The sequence below is a fragment of the Pithys albifrons genome, chromosome 13 (genome assembly GCF_047495875.1).
Source record: "Pithys albifrons albifrons isolate INPA30051 chromosome 13, PitAlb_v1, whole genome shotgun sequence".
Taxonomy (NCBI): Eukaryota; Metazoa; Chordata; class Aves; order Passeriformes; family Thamnophilidae; genus Pithys; species Pithys albifrons.
The window spans coordinates 9,970,406-9,987,476 of NC_092470.1; the positions used below are offsets into that span (position 1 = coordinate 9,970,406).

A 17,071-nucleotide genomic window follows, 5' to 3' on the forward strand; every position below is an offset into this window, starting at 1 on the left:
TGAAAATGCTTGTTTATAGTTATACTACATTTTCAAGACTGACTTCTGTAGTATATATTTTTAAATCAAACAGTATTTCCATATACCAGAGAAAATGTATCTAAGTTCTTTCATGCTGAAGAATTCCTGGAACTTTGCATAATGCAACCAGAATGATTGGACTTGTTGTTCCCTACAAAGGTCTGTGGTTGAATACTAGAAATTCTTCAGAGCCTGAGTAGGCATTCACTGAATTAACAAAGTTGTTTTTTTATACTGTTAAAAAAATACAGCAGGATTTTTTGTCTAACAATGGACTGTTGAAGAAGATGCAAAATGCTCTTCATGGTTGAGCAGACGGGTATCCTGTAGGGACCCTGTGGTTCATATGATACAATTGATTAGAGTTCTGGTTTTAGTAATAAAAGCTTGCATCTCACCTATTAACTACCTAGAAATAAATTAACACTTCAATTAAATGAGCAGAAATGAAATTACTAGTATAAGAATCAGTATTGTGAAACTGGTAGGATGGGATCAGACTCAGATCTTAATTCTTTTTATGTCCTGATGGTTTTGCTGCAGTCTTGAGGGGATGAGAAATTCTTGCCCTACCCCAGGATGGACAGCCACTGATAAATCTGCCCCTAATGTACTCCAGGTTGCTTTAGGATGAAAGGAAACAAAGACATGTGTGTGAACACAGGCTGTCAGCACAAGGTCATGCTAAAGGTCCGTTTAGCCTGGTGTTCCATCTCGGATATTGGACAAAACCAGATGGCAAGTGGGGAGTTTAGACTTTGGACAATTGCATGTCTTTTCCTCTCAGTGCCTTCCCTTCCCTGTGTAAAGGTACAGGAATTTGAAGCGACACTCTCAGCCATCCCTATGTTTGCAACAATGGCCACCTGACTTTCCAAGGAACTTGAAGAAAGACATAGTTGTAATTTAACCAGCCATTTTACTCCTACCTTTTCTTTTAACTTCTCAAATGTGCAATTTTCTGTTCCTCTTAACAAGTCAGCTGTCAAGTACTAAGAGAGCTGAGACTACTGCAAGGATCTGTCTTCAAATACTTCCTGTGCTACTTCATAATTTAGAAGTGTGTATTAGCCATAGGAACAGCTGATGTTCAAAGTGTCAGGTTCTTTAACTTGTGAGCAAAATTGTCCAACAAAACATACACTGTATATATATAAGCTTATAAATGCCTTCAAATCCTATCAGTGAACTGCTTGCAATTTTTGTTTGGCTTTGAGTCTGTTTCAGACCACTGTTACAGTACTAAGAACTAGTTAAGTGTAAAGTGCCCCAGAATGTTTGCAGGCAATTTGCTTTTATTCACTGCCTTCATCTCCACTTGTGACTTGCAGCAGTGCCTCTGTGGGTGCCTCAGTGCTTCTCTGGAGCAGCCCCCTTCATTTGGCCACCACATATCTCCTCCATCAATGTTTCTGAGAGTTACTCTTTCATCTATTCACAAGAATATATCTATTCATTGTCACAAATTCACCTTTTGAAAGAACGGTGTGTACACAGGTGTATTGGGGTACACAGGCAGGAGTATTGGATGTGCCTTGGCAGGTGTATTTTAGGTACATAGGCAGGTGTATGTTGAGGGATTTTGTAGCACACAGTATTGGAAACCACTCATTTCACATTTTGTGCTTGAATGTTTCTTATGCAGTGTCTTGTAAAGAACTGGCTTGTTTGGCCTTTCTAACATTATACTCATTGCAGAGATGACATTTTTTGACTTCCCACCAAAATTTTATTCATGCAAACTGGAGTTTAGCTTCTTTAGCTGATGGCATTTTAAAAAGATCACCTAAGTACTCATATCAATGTAGCTGGTTGAATCCATTTATACTGCCCACAATTTTTTCTTTTAAGCCCAGCTTCAGAGGACCTATATGGCTTGCAATTCCAACTCCAGCCTGATTTGGCAACTGTGTTTCACAAATTTTCACAACTCACTTTCCAGCTTATCCTCCAAACCCCCAAACTTTAGAGGGCATTGGAAAGTGTGGATGTTCAACATCTAGAATGCCATGATCATCTAAGTTTTTATTTTCTCACGTGATGTTTGTGTGCTCTGTACTTCATTACAGCCACTCTTTCCCCGAATAATACTTATGTGTGTAGGTGCACAGGAGCCAGCGGGTGAGTTCAGCTTCTCTTTTGAGGGTCATTTTTACACCAAACCTCTAAGGAAGGATCTCCAAGTCTTTGGTAAGGAACCTCAAACCTTGAGATGTGTTCCAGCTAAGGAGAGAGCCACCTGGAGTGCAGTCAAGTTACAAGTTGGAGAAAGGTTAAATTGCACTCATCCAAAGATCTGTCATTAGTAGGTGTCTCTGTCTTGAGGAGCACTTGAGAAGTGTCTCACCTCAAGGGGAGATCACTGCCATGCAGACAGGCCTAGCAGGGGGGGCTCAGAGGTGACTCTCTTAGGCTGTCATGTTTATGGAATAAGGTGTTTTGCTCATAGTCAAATTATTTACGATGGAAAGACCTGCATGGGAGTCCTTGTACTCACAGCTTTCTTTTTTCTTGATAATGGATCTTGGAAAAGCCACCTGCTGTTCATGTGTAAATGTGCATTGATGCTTCCTGGGTCACTCCCCTCCTCTGTGGGTTTCCTGGAGGAGTTCTGGGCCCAGATTTGGGTCAGGCTTTTTCCTCCCTTGGAGCTGGTAACCAAACTGCCCCATTTTCTCAAAGGGTCAAGTGCATCTCGCATTTCTCCCAGAATCACTCTTCTTGCTTTGTCCATAACAGATTGATAGAATAGAATTAAAAAAACTCCTAATGAAAGTCAAAATAGAAAGAGTTAATATAGATATTTTTCTCCTATTAGTCTGCCTACATAAGTTCAGATCTTCAGACTGTGGTAGACTACACTAGTTAATTCAAGAAGTACTACCAGTTTTGAAGATGGGGACAGTGTGTTCTTGTCACAGGCAGAAGCAGCTGTAATGCTATTATAGGAACAGGTCACAGAAGCGTCATCTAAAACTAACTGTGTATTTATTAAGTGCCTGAGCATCTACACTTTCAGCTTGTTAGCTGGTCAACTTGTTTGCAGTTTTCCTTCTGAACTGACATTTCAGCTGGTGAGAAAAAGAAAGAAGTGCATGAAGGTTTTTGTCCTTCATGTGCAGGAACTAGTGAGGACTTCTCAGGTTTTCTGTCTTTGTCCATGGACATAAAACTAATTTGAGAGCAACTCTGGGATGTGGAGAAAGGTGCTTTGAGAGACAACCTATTCTCTAAGTACTCTGGGTTTTGCTCCCTTTTTTTTTTTTTTTTTTTGAGTAAGCTCTGCTGCCACAATTGTGTCTCTGCAAGTCTCAGGCAGCGTCCTTTTCTGTGATGTCTGCAATAAAGGTGATATTAAATGTTTACACTTTTAAACTGCTTCTCCCATTTTTTCATTTTATTTGGAATAATATACGTGCTACACTGTGTGCTGCTCAGGTGCTCTCACCACACTCCTGCTGCCTGGGATCCTTCCACATACAATAGGAGGCAACGGGGCCACCAAGGTCACTACACTTTCATGTTCTTGTGGGGATTTCAGCAGCTTGAATACACTTGCTGTATATTGGTGCCACTTAGAGGAAAATGCTCCACTATTCACTTAATTTTCCCAAGAATAATTCTGTTATTTGGCTATTATATGGGAATATGAGTCCATTGTACTTTGTTGTATCACATAGAATTCTTTCTGATAGTCAGTTGGATATATTTTCTTAACAAGGGCTTTGCATGAAAAGTTCATAAGAAATATGTCAATTTTTTGCTAAAAGTATAGCCAAAGCTCTAGTTCATGTAATTCCAGCCAGTCAAAGCAGCCATTATAAGAGTGCTTGCAGAACAGAGTGCTTTTACTGCTGAAGGTGCTGCAGACATTTCCTCAATTGAATTAAAACACTAAATAGAATACTAAAGTTTAGCTTGGAAAAAAGGTATGTGGCAATCAGATGGAAATGCTGCTAACCACTTCTGAATCGTCTAATCTGCTTTTTCAAGTGCTGCTAGTTATTTTGCTAATGATATCAGTTTCTCTGTCAAGAACAGCCTTGGCTGCTCAAGCTCTGATGTGAAGAGGCTTTAGAGGATCCTCTTTGCACCTGCTTTCAAACCATCCAAAGTTTCCTTCTTGTAGCCCTACAGGTTTGCAAAACCATTTTCTGTGCACAGGACTCATGGTTTATATAAAAGGGTCTTTCAGTAAGTGTTCTTGTACTGCTAAATAATTTTGCCTGTATATCAGACCAAGTTAGGAAGTATTTTGTGGCTCATCAGCTTCTCATAAAGGCTGGGGTTTTTTTCTGTTTGTGCTGTTTTCAGAAATACAAGAAGCAAATGGTACATTTTTTTTAAGGTCTATTTGTTATTGTTTGCAGAAGGATCCAAATCTTGATTTAGAAGTAAGAACAAAGTGGAAAGAGCATGCAATTATCTACCACAGGGAGATAAACTGTCAAAGAAGTAAAGGCAAATTACTAATATGTTTCTGAGAATCATATTCTCGTTTTGCAGTGCTCTCCACTAAAGTAATCCCTGAATGAACTACTAATTGACAGGTACAGGAGAGAATATAATGGCAGTGCTTAGGGAGAAATCAACAGAAATTGTGTTGCCATGTCAGGTGCCTTTGTCCTGTAATTAAGTGCTTAGTTAACAATTTTTGTTAAAAACTAGAGTACATCTATTTTATATCCTTGTTATTGAGATGCTGAACTAAGACTGGCAACTGTAATTATCTCTGTGGTGGTTCTTTTATGGATACACTGAATAGCACAGCACAGATTACAGAGCAAGAAATGTTACCTTAAGGCTGAGAGACCACATAGCACAAAGGGCTGTACAGCAGAGAGGTTTGAGCTCAGCTGCCCAAATATTCTGTCGCTGTTGTCTCTAACATAAAATGTACCTGCTAAACAGCCTCTTGTTGCTATCAAGAATATTCCTAGATCTGATTATTAGACCCAACCTATTCCTTACAAGAGGACCTCTGCACCTGCAGACAGTGTAGTTACTCAGCACCTTTGAGAATGCAGTTCTGTAGCATCCAATCTGTCATTCACATTCAAAAGTCTGATAAGATTATTCTTTCCTTAAAAGTCCTTCTGACTTGTTTAGAAAATGGGTGAGTTTTTCTTTTTTTGAGTCATGAGTTGTGACATTTCTTATCCTTTTGTGGTATCTTCGGATCTTTCACTGTGGAGACAAGGAACATACATTCTGAGAGTAACAATCTGAGTTGCTTCTTCCCAGACATGGAATGTACCAGATTGCTTACTCGGTGGCGTGGGCTGCAGCTACAATGGCTGTAAAGGAACTAAGAATTCTGCCAGGGTGCCCCCTCCATCCTGTATTCCCAGAACAATTTGAATGTTGTGTCATAGCCATGTGCCATTTCGAGATCTGCACAGACTTACACATTTTCTGCTCTAAAATTAAGCCACACAGAGCTCTGAAACAAGGGTGCTTGGGGGAAGGGAACATGCCCATTCTTTCACATGGAGAAGCCTTCCACACTTTCTGTCCAAACAGGGCAAAGCATTCAAAATACAGTTTTATGCCTACATTCTATTGATGTTACATGTGCAGCTTTTCTGAAAACTGTGCTTCTAGATAATTTATATTTTAAAAAACCTACTTGAATTTAAAGTCTAATCTAATAATGAAAATCCAGTGTATGCTATCTCTTGCTTCTTGCCTTGATTCCCATTTCTGTTCTGCTATGATTTGCGATGACATTATAAAATCTTTGAAATAGAGTCAGTCGTTTATGAAATGGCTCTGAATAAGGTCTGTCTTAGTATCACATTTTCCCTGGGTGGTAATAGTTCTATGAGTATGATTAATTTTTCTTAACTCTAGACATGTGGGTCTAAACCTGTTTGCTGGCCTTGCTTTGTTAGCAGTAGAGGAAAAGCAGTTATTTCTTGGATGTGGTTCAGCTTGTTCCCAGGTAGAAGTCTGTGTGCTCACCTAGTTCCTATGTCTGTCTGTTAGAGGCCCTGAGGTGTTAGGGATAAGCTTGTTAAAAGTTCCTCTTTAGTTAATCCAGTGTTTGTGATTTTTATCCTAATTATGGATAAGTAGGTAGTTGATAATTATTTGGTTACTGATGGAAACTGTAACTCTTGTAACTGAAGAAGATCCAATTCTAGATTATTGGTAAAGATGAAAATGGAAGATTAATTTAAATTGCTTTAATATAGTTTTTTAATGTCATTCTAATGCATTATTTTACTGTTATCTTTAATCATCTTTTATCTCTGTGTCTTTAAAATTACAATGGTTTTTCCTATCAGGACCTCAAAAAACATGGTCTGTGATTTTGATATGAGTTGAAATGTAGTCAGCTACAATAATCTGTCTAATACATCTAGCAGTTCTCTCATGAATGTTCTGAGATCACATTGCCATCTTCTCCATTTATAAATTATCCCAGTGCAGTTGGTGCATTTCTTTTTTAGGTGTGTTTTATGGTTATTACTCTGTTCTGTTTTCTGAAAGTCATAGATACTAGTAGTAAATTCATTATTTGGCATTTCTGCTGTATGATGTATTAAACAATTACGCAGTGCCATTTCTTTCTCTTAGCTTTATGTACTTATGTATCAAATTAATATGCTAAAAGTGCTCAAATTGGCAAAACCAGGTTTAATTCTCTGTGAATCATAATGGTAAATACAAATGACAAAAAGTTGAGGAATACTCAAAAGCTGGAATGCTGCTCATGTTGGATGCTTCCTGATTGAAAATTACCAAGAGCCACAGGCAGTGCAACCTGACCAAGTGCTGATTGTAGGTATGTGCAATAACAAGGGGAATGGATGGTACATGTGATATATAGTGGAGAGGAGGAGACATTTTGAAGCAGAGAGGCAATCTTGCCTCTGCTCTACTCTAGATCCAACTGGTTTTCTTATTCCAGTCTGGTATACTTGAGGTGCAGAGACATCCCCTCTTTCTGCTTGGATAGACTTCTGAAAAGTGGATGATCTAAGACAGTTTCCATAGTATACAAACTCTCCCTTTTTTTTTCTGTGTTGTTGGAATACCTTTACCAAAAAATGTTTTGTTGTTTTGTATCCCAGTATAGAAAAAGTTTTGGTTTGATGATTTGTTTGATACTGAATATTTGGTATTTAATTCCTGGCTGGGTTCCAGTTCCTTCCTGAACTGCAGGATTCTTGGCAAAAAGCAACGACCCTTCTTCAGCGGTAGCTATCTGTGAATTCCTCCAGTTCTACTCCTCATTTTCAGATTTCAATAGTGGTACAAAGGTGCGATAGATCTGTCGAGCCATTACCATTTGTCCTGTGTTTTGATCAGGGGCTTTTATTCCCATACTTTAAACCAAGAATGAGTGGCTGCAGACAGGGTATTTTAATTGGTTTCTCTGCTCCTCAAGTCATCTTTGTCTATGGCACAGCTTTGACTTTTTTCTAGTGTGTGTTGGAGGAATTCTGAGCAGTTTTCTGGGAAAATAGCCTTTAGCTGCCAATGCTCTGAGGATGCATCACTAAGGCATCTTCCTCCATGGTATTGAATGTTCATTCAAAGACAATGAAACATTCTGCTGATGCCATTGAATACTCCTCTTTGTGCTGCACCACTTGCAGATATTCTTGGGTTTTATTTTGACTTTAAACACCAGCTTGACTTACCTAGTAAGAAACACTTTTTCACTGGGTCTTAATTTAAGATTTATCTTAAGAACTGATATTCCAAAATACCAGCTGGTATATCCTTTGCTCTGCATAAACATGTTTATTCTTGCAACTCTGTATTAAGTAGGCATTTCCTGAAATCAGGGCTCATTCTTAAACTCTGTTGTTGATTCCTTGAGGAGCTTTTATATTCTTGTACCACTGAAAGACACAATATAGGTTTTGAGGGGTTGGGGTATAACTCCAGCTTTTCCAGATACTACTGGTTTTAAGCATAATCTAGCAATTCCAACTCTTTTAAAGCAGAATTTTTATTTGTCTGTGAAGTATTACTTGAAAGGCTGATCCCTGATTTAATTAAATATTCTTATAATTAACTTATTGTTCAATTTGTAACTTTTTCAAAATTGCTGTTTTGGTAGCAATACACATTTGTTTAGGGCTCATCCATTTGCTGCAATTGAATTCCTGATTAAGCCTTCCTACCAAAATACAGTAATAAAAAAATAATTCCTTTCTTCTCTTCAATATCATTCACCCCATGTGGATATACAAACCTAATTTCATTAACCTTTCTGCCATATTCCATGGGAGTATCCAAGGCTTCTTCCATGAAAAAACACACCTTCTCTGATATAAAATTATGAGAATTATACTATTTTCAGTATATTTTTATTTTCTTCTAGTTATTATTAATAGTTATTTTTCCCCCCTTGGAAAGCAATCCTGTATCCACCATGCTCTAATCCGTGTCGGATGCATGTGCAGGAATGGAGTGGGTTGCCCTGTGGTGTGTCACTGACACCAGGCTGAGCAGCTCTGGGGTCTGAGGTGGCTCACACAGCCCAGTGTGCTCTGACTCACTAAGGCTGCTCCTGTGGCTGACCTACAGCAAAGACATTTCAGACCTTTGTGTGCCGTTTTTTTTCTGAACCTGAATATGCTGTGACTGAATAGGAATTTCAAAATCAAGCCTTTCTTTTTGCATGTGGTCATAAAGCCTTTAACATTTTAAAGCGAAGTCTTTGCTGTAGAACCTATGTAGGTTTCAGTGCCAATATTGAATTGCAACTGTGATTTGGATGCAGCAGCACTGCAGCTGCTCAGCTGCTGGTGTATCACATGGAGCAGAGATAACAGGGACGGGGACAAAGGGCCATCTCCAGCTCTTACTGTGACTTGCCTTCCTGAGTACATCCATTCTGAACAAATTGTTGCAGCAGTTACCAATATCAGCTGTTACAAAGGAGAGCACAAGAAATTTACTGAAAAGCATTAACTGTTCATCACTTTGACAGTCCAAAGAATGATCTTCCCCTTCTACTTTGTAGATTTGGAGACTAGAGTAGGTTTGGAATTGTAAAGCAAATGTATTAAACCTCTACATTTCCTGAGAAGAAGGGGGATTCGATAAAATCTGTCAGTTACCATGGCAGGTTATGAAAGATTTAAAAGATCTTTTTTGCAGTTCAACTAGTTCAAGACAAAAAATTACCTTTTTTCTAATAGCATTCATACAGATTATAATCTACATAATCCTGTCATGGCACAATCAGAGGCTGTTTGGTTAACTGCAACTTAGTCCATGTTTCAGCATTAGTTACCAAGTGAAAATAATGTGCCAGTCTCCAGTGCGCTTTTTATCACTGGGGCAGCTGCAAAATAAATGAAATTTCAGTAAAAGCAACTTCTACAAAGTAAAATATCAGTGGGAATATTAGTTAAGTGTAACACCATCTGAATACATTCTCAGCTTCAGAATATTCAAGTAATATTCTTTATTATACATAAAGCGTGCAATTTGGATGCAAAAATACATCTTGTGGTAGAGATATGTTTTATTTCCTAACAATTTGTTTTGACTGTACCAAGCTGGAATTGTGAAAAGCATAAATATGATGTTGCACCTGCATTTTGCATATGGTTGGTTCCTTTCTAGTTCCCCTGTTACTTGGAGAGATTTACATGTTTTTTGGATGCCATGCTTCATTGCATGTCAGTTACAATGCACACTTGTGTTAGGACATCCTTCAGAGAAACAGATTTTGGAATGCCAGGAAATAGTTGAAGTGCTACTTGCTGGCGTTCTGTCTACCTGAAAAAAAGACTGATGGATATAGGGATAAGAGTTTTCTAACACAGGTATAAATTGCTATTGAGTATGTTTTTTTCTGTCCTTTTGGTAAGGAAATAGGAGTAAGGTTTGAAAATTTATCAGCCACATTCCCCAGCCTCAGTTCTGCTTTGCTGCTCACCAGACTACCATTGGGACCTTTAGTTTTCATCATGGAGAAGGGACAGAGCCATCGAGCATGAAGCTGCATTGCAGCTGATGACAAGTGCTGCATGGATGAGCCAAAATTTCAGCTGTGCTATACAGGGACAAGAGATCTAGAAGGTGACATAGGATTTTTGGACAGTACTGGAGGATAAGATGACATGGAGATGTTTGAATGAAGTGCTGTTTCTATGGAATGGGGGAACACTCAGTAGAAAGCTGGGGCAGGACTGTCCACAGTCCAGTAGGAGAGCTGCTTCTGCCACATAATTGTGCTGTCAATTGATATCTGAATTTCAAAAATAGGGCAATTTCTTGCCAGAGCTGTAACCATCCATCCTGGCAAACCAAGCACAGCACTGCACACACTGCCATTTAACTTCTGCTAGAGGCAGTGGCTTTAGAGCAATTAACAGGCTGGGAAAGAATCCTGCTACTCTGCCATCTAAGCAGGTTCTACTCTGCAGCCTTGGATAAGATATTCATGATCCAGTGGCCATTTTTTTGATGAAAAATGTTCAATTGCTTCTTGATTGCAGAGAAAACCTGGTAAGATTATACAGATGGGGAAGCAAGAGTGTTGTGTTACTTTTGTTTGTTGCTCATGATTATTATACACTTTTTTTACTCAATCATTAAGCTCTGAAAAGGACAATAAAGATGAAGAATTACTGTTAGTTATACTCTATGGTCTCTGGAGTGTAATTCTCTTTCTTTTTTGAAAGAAAGCTTTAGTTTGCTGGTATGCTAGATTCCTACTGGTTTTATTGTATCTATGAATTATAAATAAAGCTTGCTTAAGATATACTATCTTCTGGAAATTTCTATGCAAAGTCTTATTTCTTCTTTGTCCTTCACAAGAAGCAAAACTCAAACATGCACTTCCATGTTAAACTGCAGAGTCCCTTGGTTTTGGCTGGCATAAAGCTGGTTTTCTTCCTCGTAGCTGGTGCAGTGCTGATTTGGGATTTAGTATGAGAATACTGTTGATAACACACAGACATCTTGGGTGGTGCTGGGCAGTGCTTACCTGAAGTCCAGGACTTGTCATATTGTCATGCTCTGCCAGTGAGCAGGTGCACAAGAAGTTGAGAGGGAGCACAGCTGGGACAGCTGAACCGAACTGGCCAGAGGGATTTTCCATACCATGGAATGTCCTGCTCAGTATATACTGGGGGTAGTGCCTGAGCAGCTGTGTGCTGCTGAATTGCCAGCTGTGATTAAAACACAACACAGAGTAAACAATTATTCTTATAACCTTCATTGACATCAGAAAGGCTATTTATGTATAGGTAGAACTTTGTGATAGCTTCAAGATAGTCTTCCGAGGCCTCAAATGACTTTTCAGGAGGCTATTATGTATTTGATTTTGTTAGTATTTCTTGGAATATCTTAGTTTAGATTTAGACTAGATATAAGGCAGGAATATTTTATTATGACGGTGGTGAAATGCTGAGACAGGTTGCCCAGAGAGGTGGTTGATGCTTCATGCCTGGAAACATTCAAGGTCAGGTTGGTTGGGGTTTTGAGCAATCTGATCCTGTTGAAGGTGTTCATGCTTACTGCTGGGCTGTTGGACTAGGTGACCTTTAAAGGTACTTTTGAAATCAAACCTTTTTTTTGCTTCTAAGCTGGTAAGCCTTACATCTTTGAATATACGATTTTCTTCTGTACCATCTGTCATCATGGGATGAGATGGAATGGTGTTTGTTCCCTCTACCTTCCTGCTCTATCTATACCTACCGTGACAGTTTCAGAAGGAAAGAGTCTCCAATGCAATGCCTGAGGATGCCAACACTTTCTGCATCATTTTTTATTTTAGTCAGTTTTCTTATCATGACTTCTCTGTTTAACTGCCTGCAGCAGAACTGTATGTATTAAATTCATACTTGATTTGACCTAGTAGTTCATCCATCAGTGCCCTGTGGGATTAGCATGAATTACAGGTCAACAGCACAGTTAGAATGGAGACAAAATGTTGTGCGTGATCAGTTGCAGAGAACTGTCATTGTGATAGTTATGATCAATAACCCACTCTGTAGGAAACTTGGTGTTCTAAAGCTGTGAACTTCTTGAGATCAATTTGAAGTAGTATCAGTGTAAGAAAGCACACAGCTTTAATTGAAAATTGAAATGTCAGCTTTTGAAATAACTTGTTAGAAAAGTGTTCTGACTTCAGCAACTTCTATATTCTCCAAGAAGTCTTCATATCTGGTCAAATTCTGCTGTTCCTGATCACAGTGAAAATCTGGATAATTAATTTTCTTATCCTGGCAATGAATTAATCAGCAGCAAAATTTGCTGTATTAAAGATATCTCCTAACACACAAGCGTTAGCAGGAGTAATTCGGTAAAAGCCTGTGCTTGAACAGCTAAACCAACAGGTAGATTGTTATTAGTGGACTACATGTGATACATAGTGAATTACATTTTATGTTCTTAAAATAGCAAAGTGCAGAGAGACAGGATGTGTATAACGGAGAGATTTTTTACCACGCAGTGTCACTGCTCCCACCAGGGCTTTGGGGGATGGAGTCAAGGAGACTCCTGACACCTGGACAGTGCAATGTAAGCCGTTCAAATGCGCTCCTGACCACAGGCTGTGACCGAGAGCAGCTTCCTCGTCCTGTCCGGCTTTGCGGGATCGGTGCCAAGCCCCCTGGGGGGCGGGCGGGGCGGTGGCGTCAGGGCTTGGTGGCCCGGGTGCCCCGTGCCCTGCCCTGGCGCCCCTCCTGCAGCATCCCGCGGGATAAATGCGTGGCGGCCGCCCGGCCGTGCCCGTGCGATGGAGGCGGCGGGCGGGCGGGTGCTGCTGGCGGCTGTGGGGCTGCTGTCGGCGCTCAGCGCCGCGGGCACGCTGTTCCTGCTGGCTCAGTGGCGGGAGCTCGGCGCGGCGCTGCGGGAGCTTGAGGCGGCCGGGAACGGCTCCGTGCGGGGACTGCCGGGCGGGCCCGGCCCCACCGCCCCCGCCGCCCGCGCCAAGCGGAGCCGCCGCGGGGAGCGCGGCCGCGGCACCGTGCGCGCCGAGAGCGACGAGATGCTGATGATGCTGACCTACTCTATGGTGCCGGTACGGCCCCGCAGGGCGTGGGGAGCCGCCGGGGCATGGGGGCACTCGGGGCGGTCCCCGCTTTAGCCGAAGGGTCGCGCCGGCCGCGCCGTTTGTCCTGACGGGGCCGTCCCGCTCCTGCCGGGCGCGGTTTGCCTGGAGCGAACACCTGACGCTTGGAATCTCGTGCTTGAGGAATAGCGGTTCCTACTGTCTGTAAATGCTGAGAGGTCAGAGCTGGAGGCCACAGACTTAACAGGTTACCGCTTAACTTTACAAATAGAACTTACACAGACGAATGGAGGGAAGATGTGGATTTAGTGTAGCTTAAAAAATTCAGTTGCAGTAAGAAGTCAGCCTACCAGTTTCCAGTTTTTTTCAAGTTTTTAAAACTAACACCACTATTAAGAACTTCCTGTGTGTTTTCTGCTTTTCAGCATCTCACCACAAGGTATTGGAAATCACTTGATTGTAACGTTTCTTTGAAACTGATAGTGCCCTTTCAGTAAGGATTAAATTTAAGGTGGTTGATGGGTCAGGAGAATTGTGTTTGCTTTCTCTGGCAAAACTGGCATAGTTTTTGGCACATCAGTGAAAAAATTTTCTTGCCAAGTAGGGACTAGGTTACTAAGTTGAAAAATCATGCAGGTCATGTAGTTGAAACAATTTAAATAGACTGAAAAACTTTTAATTTCTGAGTCAGAAGAAATTTGAGAAAAATATTACTGTTGCAGCAACCTTAGTCAAAATTCTGTCCCAGTAGGGATTGCAGGCCTAGGGCCAAAAGAAAAGCAGGAAAGGCTAATTCAGGCGCTTACTCCTGGAATTAATATCACTGGTTTTAAAAATTACAATATGTTCTGTTTGTGTTTTTGGTTCATATCTATTGCAATCGCCATTTTGCAGTCGTAAGTAATCTGTTAACATTAGAGCTAATGGAACTATAGAGTACAGATATTCAAAGCATAGAGTTTTGATAATGGCTCTTTTGGTGGCAGTTGGGTGTCTGGATATTTTGACAGTGGCCACTAAATGTGCTCCTCTGCTGTCATTGTGCACCACATTGAATTTTATTGGCCTCTCCTGGTAGACCCAGGCACGTTGTGTGTATTTTAACAGCATGTGACTAGTCTATGCACTTGTGCCTTTAAATGTCCACTTTGACTGCTGCTGTGTGCATGTGTTTCATTTAAGTGTGTGTATCCTGCGGCGAGTTGCTTGTGGAGGGGAGAGTTGTGCGGTTTTGATCTTACAGAACTCTCATCAAACACTTTTCATTCTGGCTGCTGCTGAGAGGAGTGGGTAACTGTGTGCAGACTCACTTGTTCAAGGGGAAAGAAGTGTCCTTAGGAAAATTTTCAAGCACCCCCTCCTCCCACTCCTGCATTTCTGTGTTTTGAATTTAACTCCCACTAATGTAATTTGAAGACTTGAGGACTTTTGTAGTGTGAGACAAAGTACACTGGTGGGCCTTGGAATGACATTCCAGCCTCTGTTGAATGTGGGCCCTGAATGGAGGTTTTGCCTGAGCAGGTTCTCTCTTGCCGTGGCGGCATCAATTTCTGCACGTGGTGCTGCATGTGTCGGTGTCCCACTGCTCAGCAGAGGTCTGCTGTGGCCACTGCTCAAGGATCTTTGAAATAATGTTAGGCATCAACCCCCATATTTTAGCTCTAATAATGTGTATGTTTTTGGTTCTGGGCCTATTGTTTATGTATTTGTGTTTATATATATTTATTTTGTAAGAGAATAGAAATAGGAAACTGGCAAATCTGCTGCAGAAAGACTGAAGCGAAGACAATTGTCCAGTGAGTTTCAAAGTGTGATTCAAGACAGTGCAAGAAGTGGTGCCTTATGGTGTCTACCAATTGTCTGAGGAGTTGTTTCATAGTTTAGTCTTTTTAATTTTTCAAATTTTTCCACCATCTCTTTGTGAGTAAACTAAACTTCTAGCATTTAAATAAGATATTTTTATCTGTAGCTTTTCTTAGTGATGCTGCTGGCCGATCGAATGGTCTGCTCATCTTTCAGTGCTAAGCTGGATGTTCTACTGTAGACTATTTGCACTTCCTGAGTGCTATGGTTATTAATTATCACCTAAGTTGCACTGATTGGTAAAAGCAGTGCTTCTGAGATAATTGGAGGGCCCCAAAGCAAGTTGTGGTCACTTCAGCAACTTCAACAGAACTATTTGGATTAAAATGCAATTAGAATTAGAGCAGATGTGGATAGTGTGTATTTTACAAATTACAGGGTTGGAGCCAAGTGCTTCTGAGGGGTGTGAGGGGAAAGTGAAGAAGCATATTCTGATATTCAAAACCAGTTAACACTTCTCAGCTAATTTGAGTCTAAATTTCTAAAATATAAGAGCAGTTCCAGTACAGTCTGCAATCCAGTACATTCTCAGTATGTGTCAGAATAGGATTCCATTATCAAATGCAGTTTTGTTTTCCAGCAAAAGAACACTTACCATCAGAATAATTAATCTTCTGTTTGAGCCTGTTAGATTTGTCAGTTGAAACTAATGATGCATTAATTTTCAAAATAAGGATAGACAGTGGCAAATAACCTTGCTAGGATTAAACTTCAATCTGCCTTTCAGATTGCCTTGCACTCATTTGTACTGTCTTTTGGGACTAGTGCATTCCATTATTTGTAAGTAGAGTAATTGTACAAAGATGAATAAATGTGCAACTCTTGGTAAATGGTTCATAAATTATCATATATTACACAGCCCTGAAATAATGACCTTTCTATTTTCTGGCTATAAACACTGGACTTTCCCACAATTTATTGAGGCACTTCTAGTGCTCATGTTCATAATATTCTTATTTCTGTTGATTGGTTGCAAGACATTTGAGAGTGTTGACTCTCAGGGTGCAGGACATACAATGTGAATGTTTGCCCAGCAAAGAGTCATGTATTTTGTAAAGATTACTTTTTAATCGATAACTTTTAGTCTACTTAGATTAAAAGCATAAATATGTCTTCAAACTTGGCTTTATAAAGTCTGTCATTGTTGTGATGCATTATTTTGAGTGGATGAAGGTCCATTTCAAATTTTCACATCTTGGTTATTCAAAGGTAGGGGCATAGCATATCCAGGGAGAAAGGCGACCTATGTTGGAAAAGTTTCCATCATTTGATAAAATATAAAATAAAATGGAATGTAACTTTTATTGGCTAATGGACAACCATACATGTTTTAGAGTAACTAGATGATGGATGTCTGCCCAATATTTTATTCCTATTTCCAGTGAGGATTAAAATGAGCTATATTGAACAAGATTTCTGTGAGAGAAACACTGCCCAAAGAGATGCACGATGTCACAGCGTTAAGGTAGTTCTGAGTAGTTAATTCTTGGAAACAGAGAGTGTCCAGTTGTATCTTTGCTTTTGGAATTATTTCTATAGGTACAGTGAACCAGATACTTTTATGGAATGCATTGTTTTCAACTTTACTTTCTTTGCAATATTAGGTCCGAGTGATGGTGGATTTATGTAACAGCACAAAAGGGATATGCTTAACAGGTATGTTTACTGTCTTGAGCATTACACCCATGTGACCTTCAGGAACACAGAAATTTTGTTTTCAATAACTGTGTCAGACAACTATGTTATTTACTCTATTAGAATTTTTAAAAAAGATAATAGGTGTCACTTTGGGACTTAACTGTACCCACTTAATACAAATGTTGGAATTTAAGGGGCTCAGCTGTTGTTACTTGGAGCTATTTCTTTCCAATGTAATTTTCATAAATAAATCTTTCAGAGCTGGGTGTTTAAAATACCAGCTAAGGTTTAGTCATGGTATTTTTGTGTATGCCACACTTCCAGCCTAAGATGGGATGAACACAGAGGGTGTAGAAACCTGCCCCCATTGTTGCACCTGCAGTGGAGCAGTGGGACTTAGCTGAGCAGCTTGTTTCCCTCACCACAGCCAGAGGACGTTTCACGTGTTATCAGTGAAGAGCTGGAGCAGGAGATGGCTGGGATGAGGGAAGGTGTCAGAAGTTTCCCTGTTGTTTGGTGAAGAGTTCAAGGAGTAGCCAATGCAAAAGCTACAGT

General features: G+C 40.2%; 1 protein-coding gene across 2 annotated transcripts in view; it reads left to right on the forward strand.

Moving 5' to 3' along the window:
• LOC139678051 (AP-4 complex subunit epsilon-1-like) overlaps positions 1-17,071 on the forward strand; it is a 143,181-nt gene that overhangs the window by 112,853 nt on the left and 13,257 nt on the right. Inside the window, exons 1-2 of one of the 2 annotated variants that reach the window (XM_071568591.1) lie at positions 12,734-13,024; positions 16,483-16,534. In XM_071568591.1, the coding sequence (XP_071424692.1) occupies positions 12,740-13,024; positions 16,483-16,534 (337 nt within the window). In that variant the 5' untranslated portion in view covers positions 12,734-12,739. Of the gene's footprint in view, positions 1-12,733; positions 13,025-16,482; positions 16,535-17,071 lie in introns of those variants that run through there. The other variant, XM_071568590.1, reaches the window with a different exon arrangement.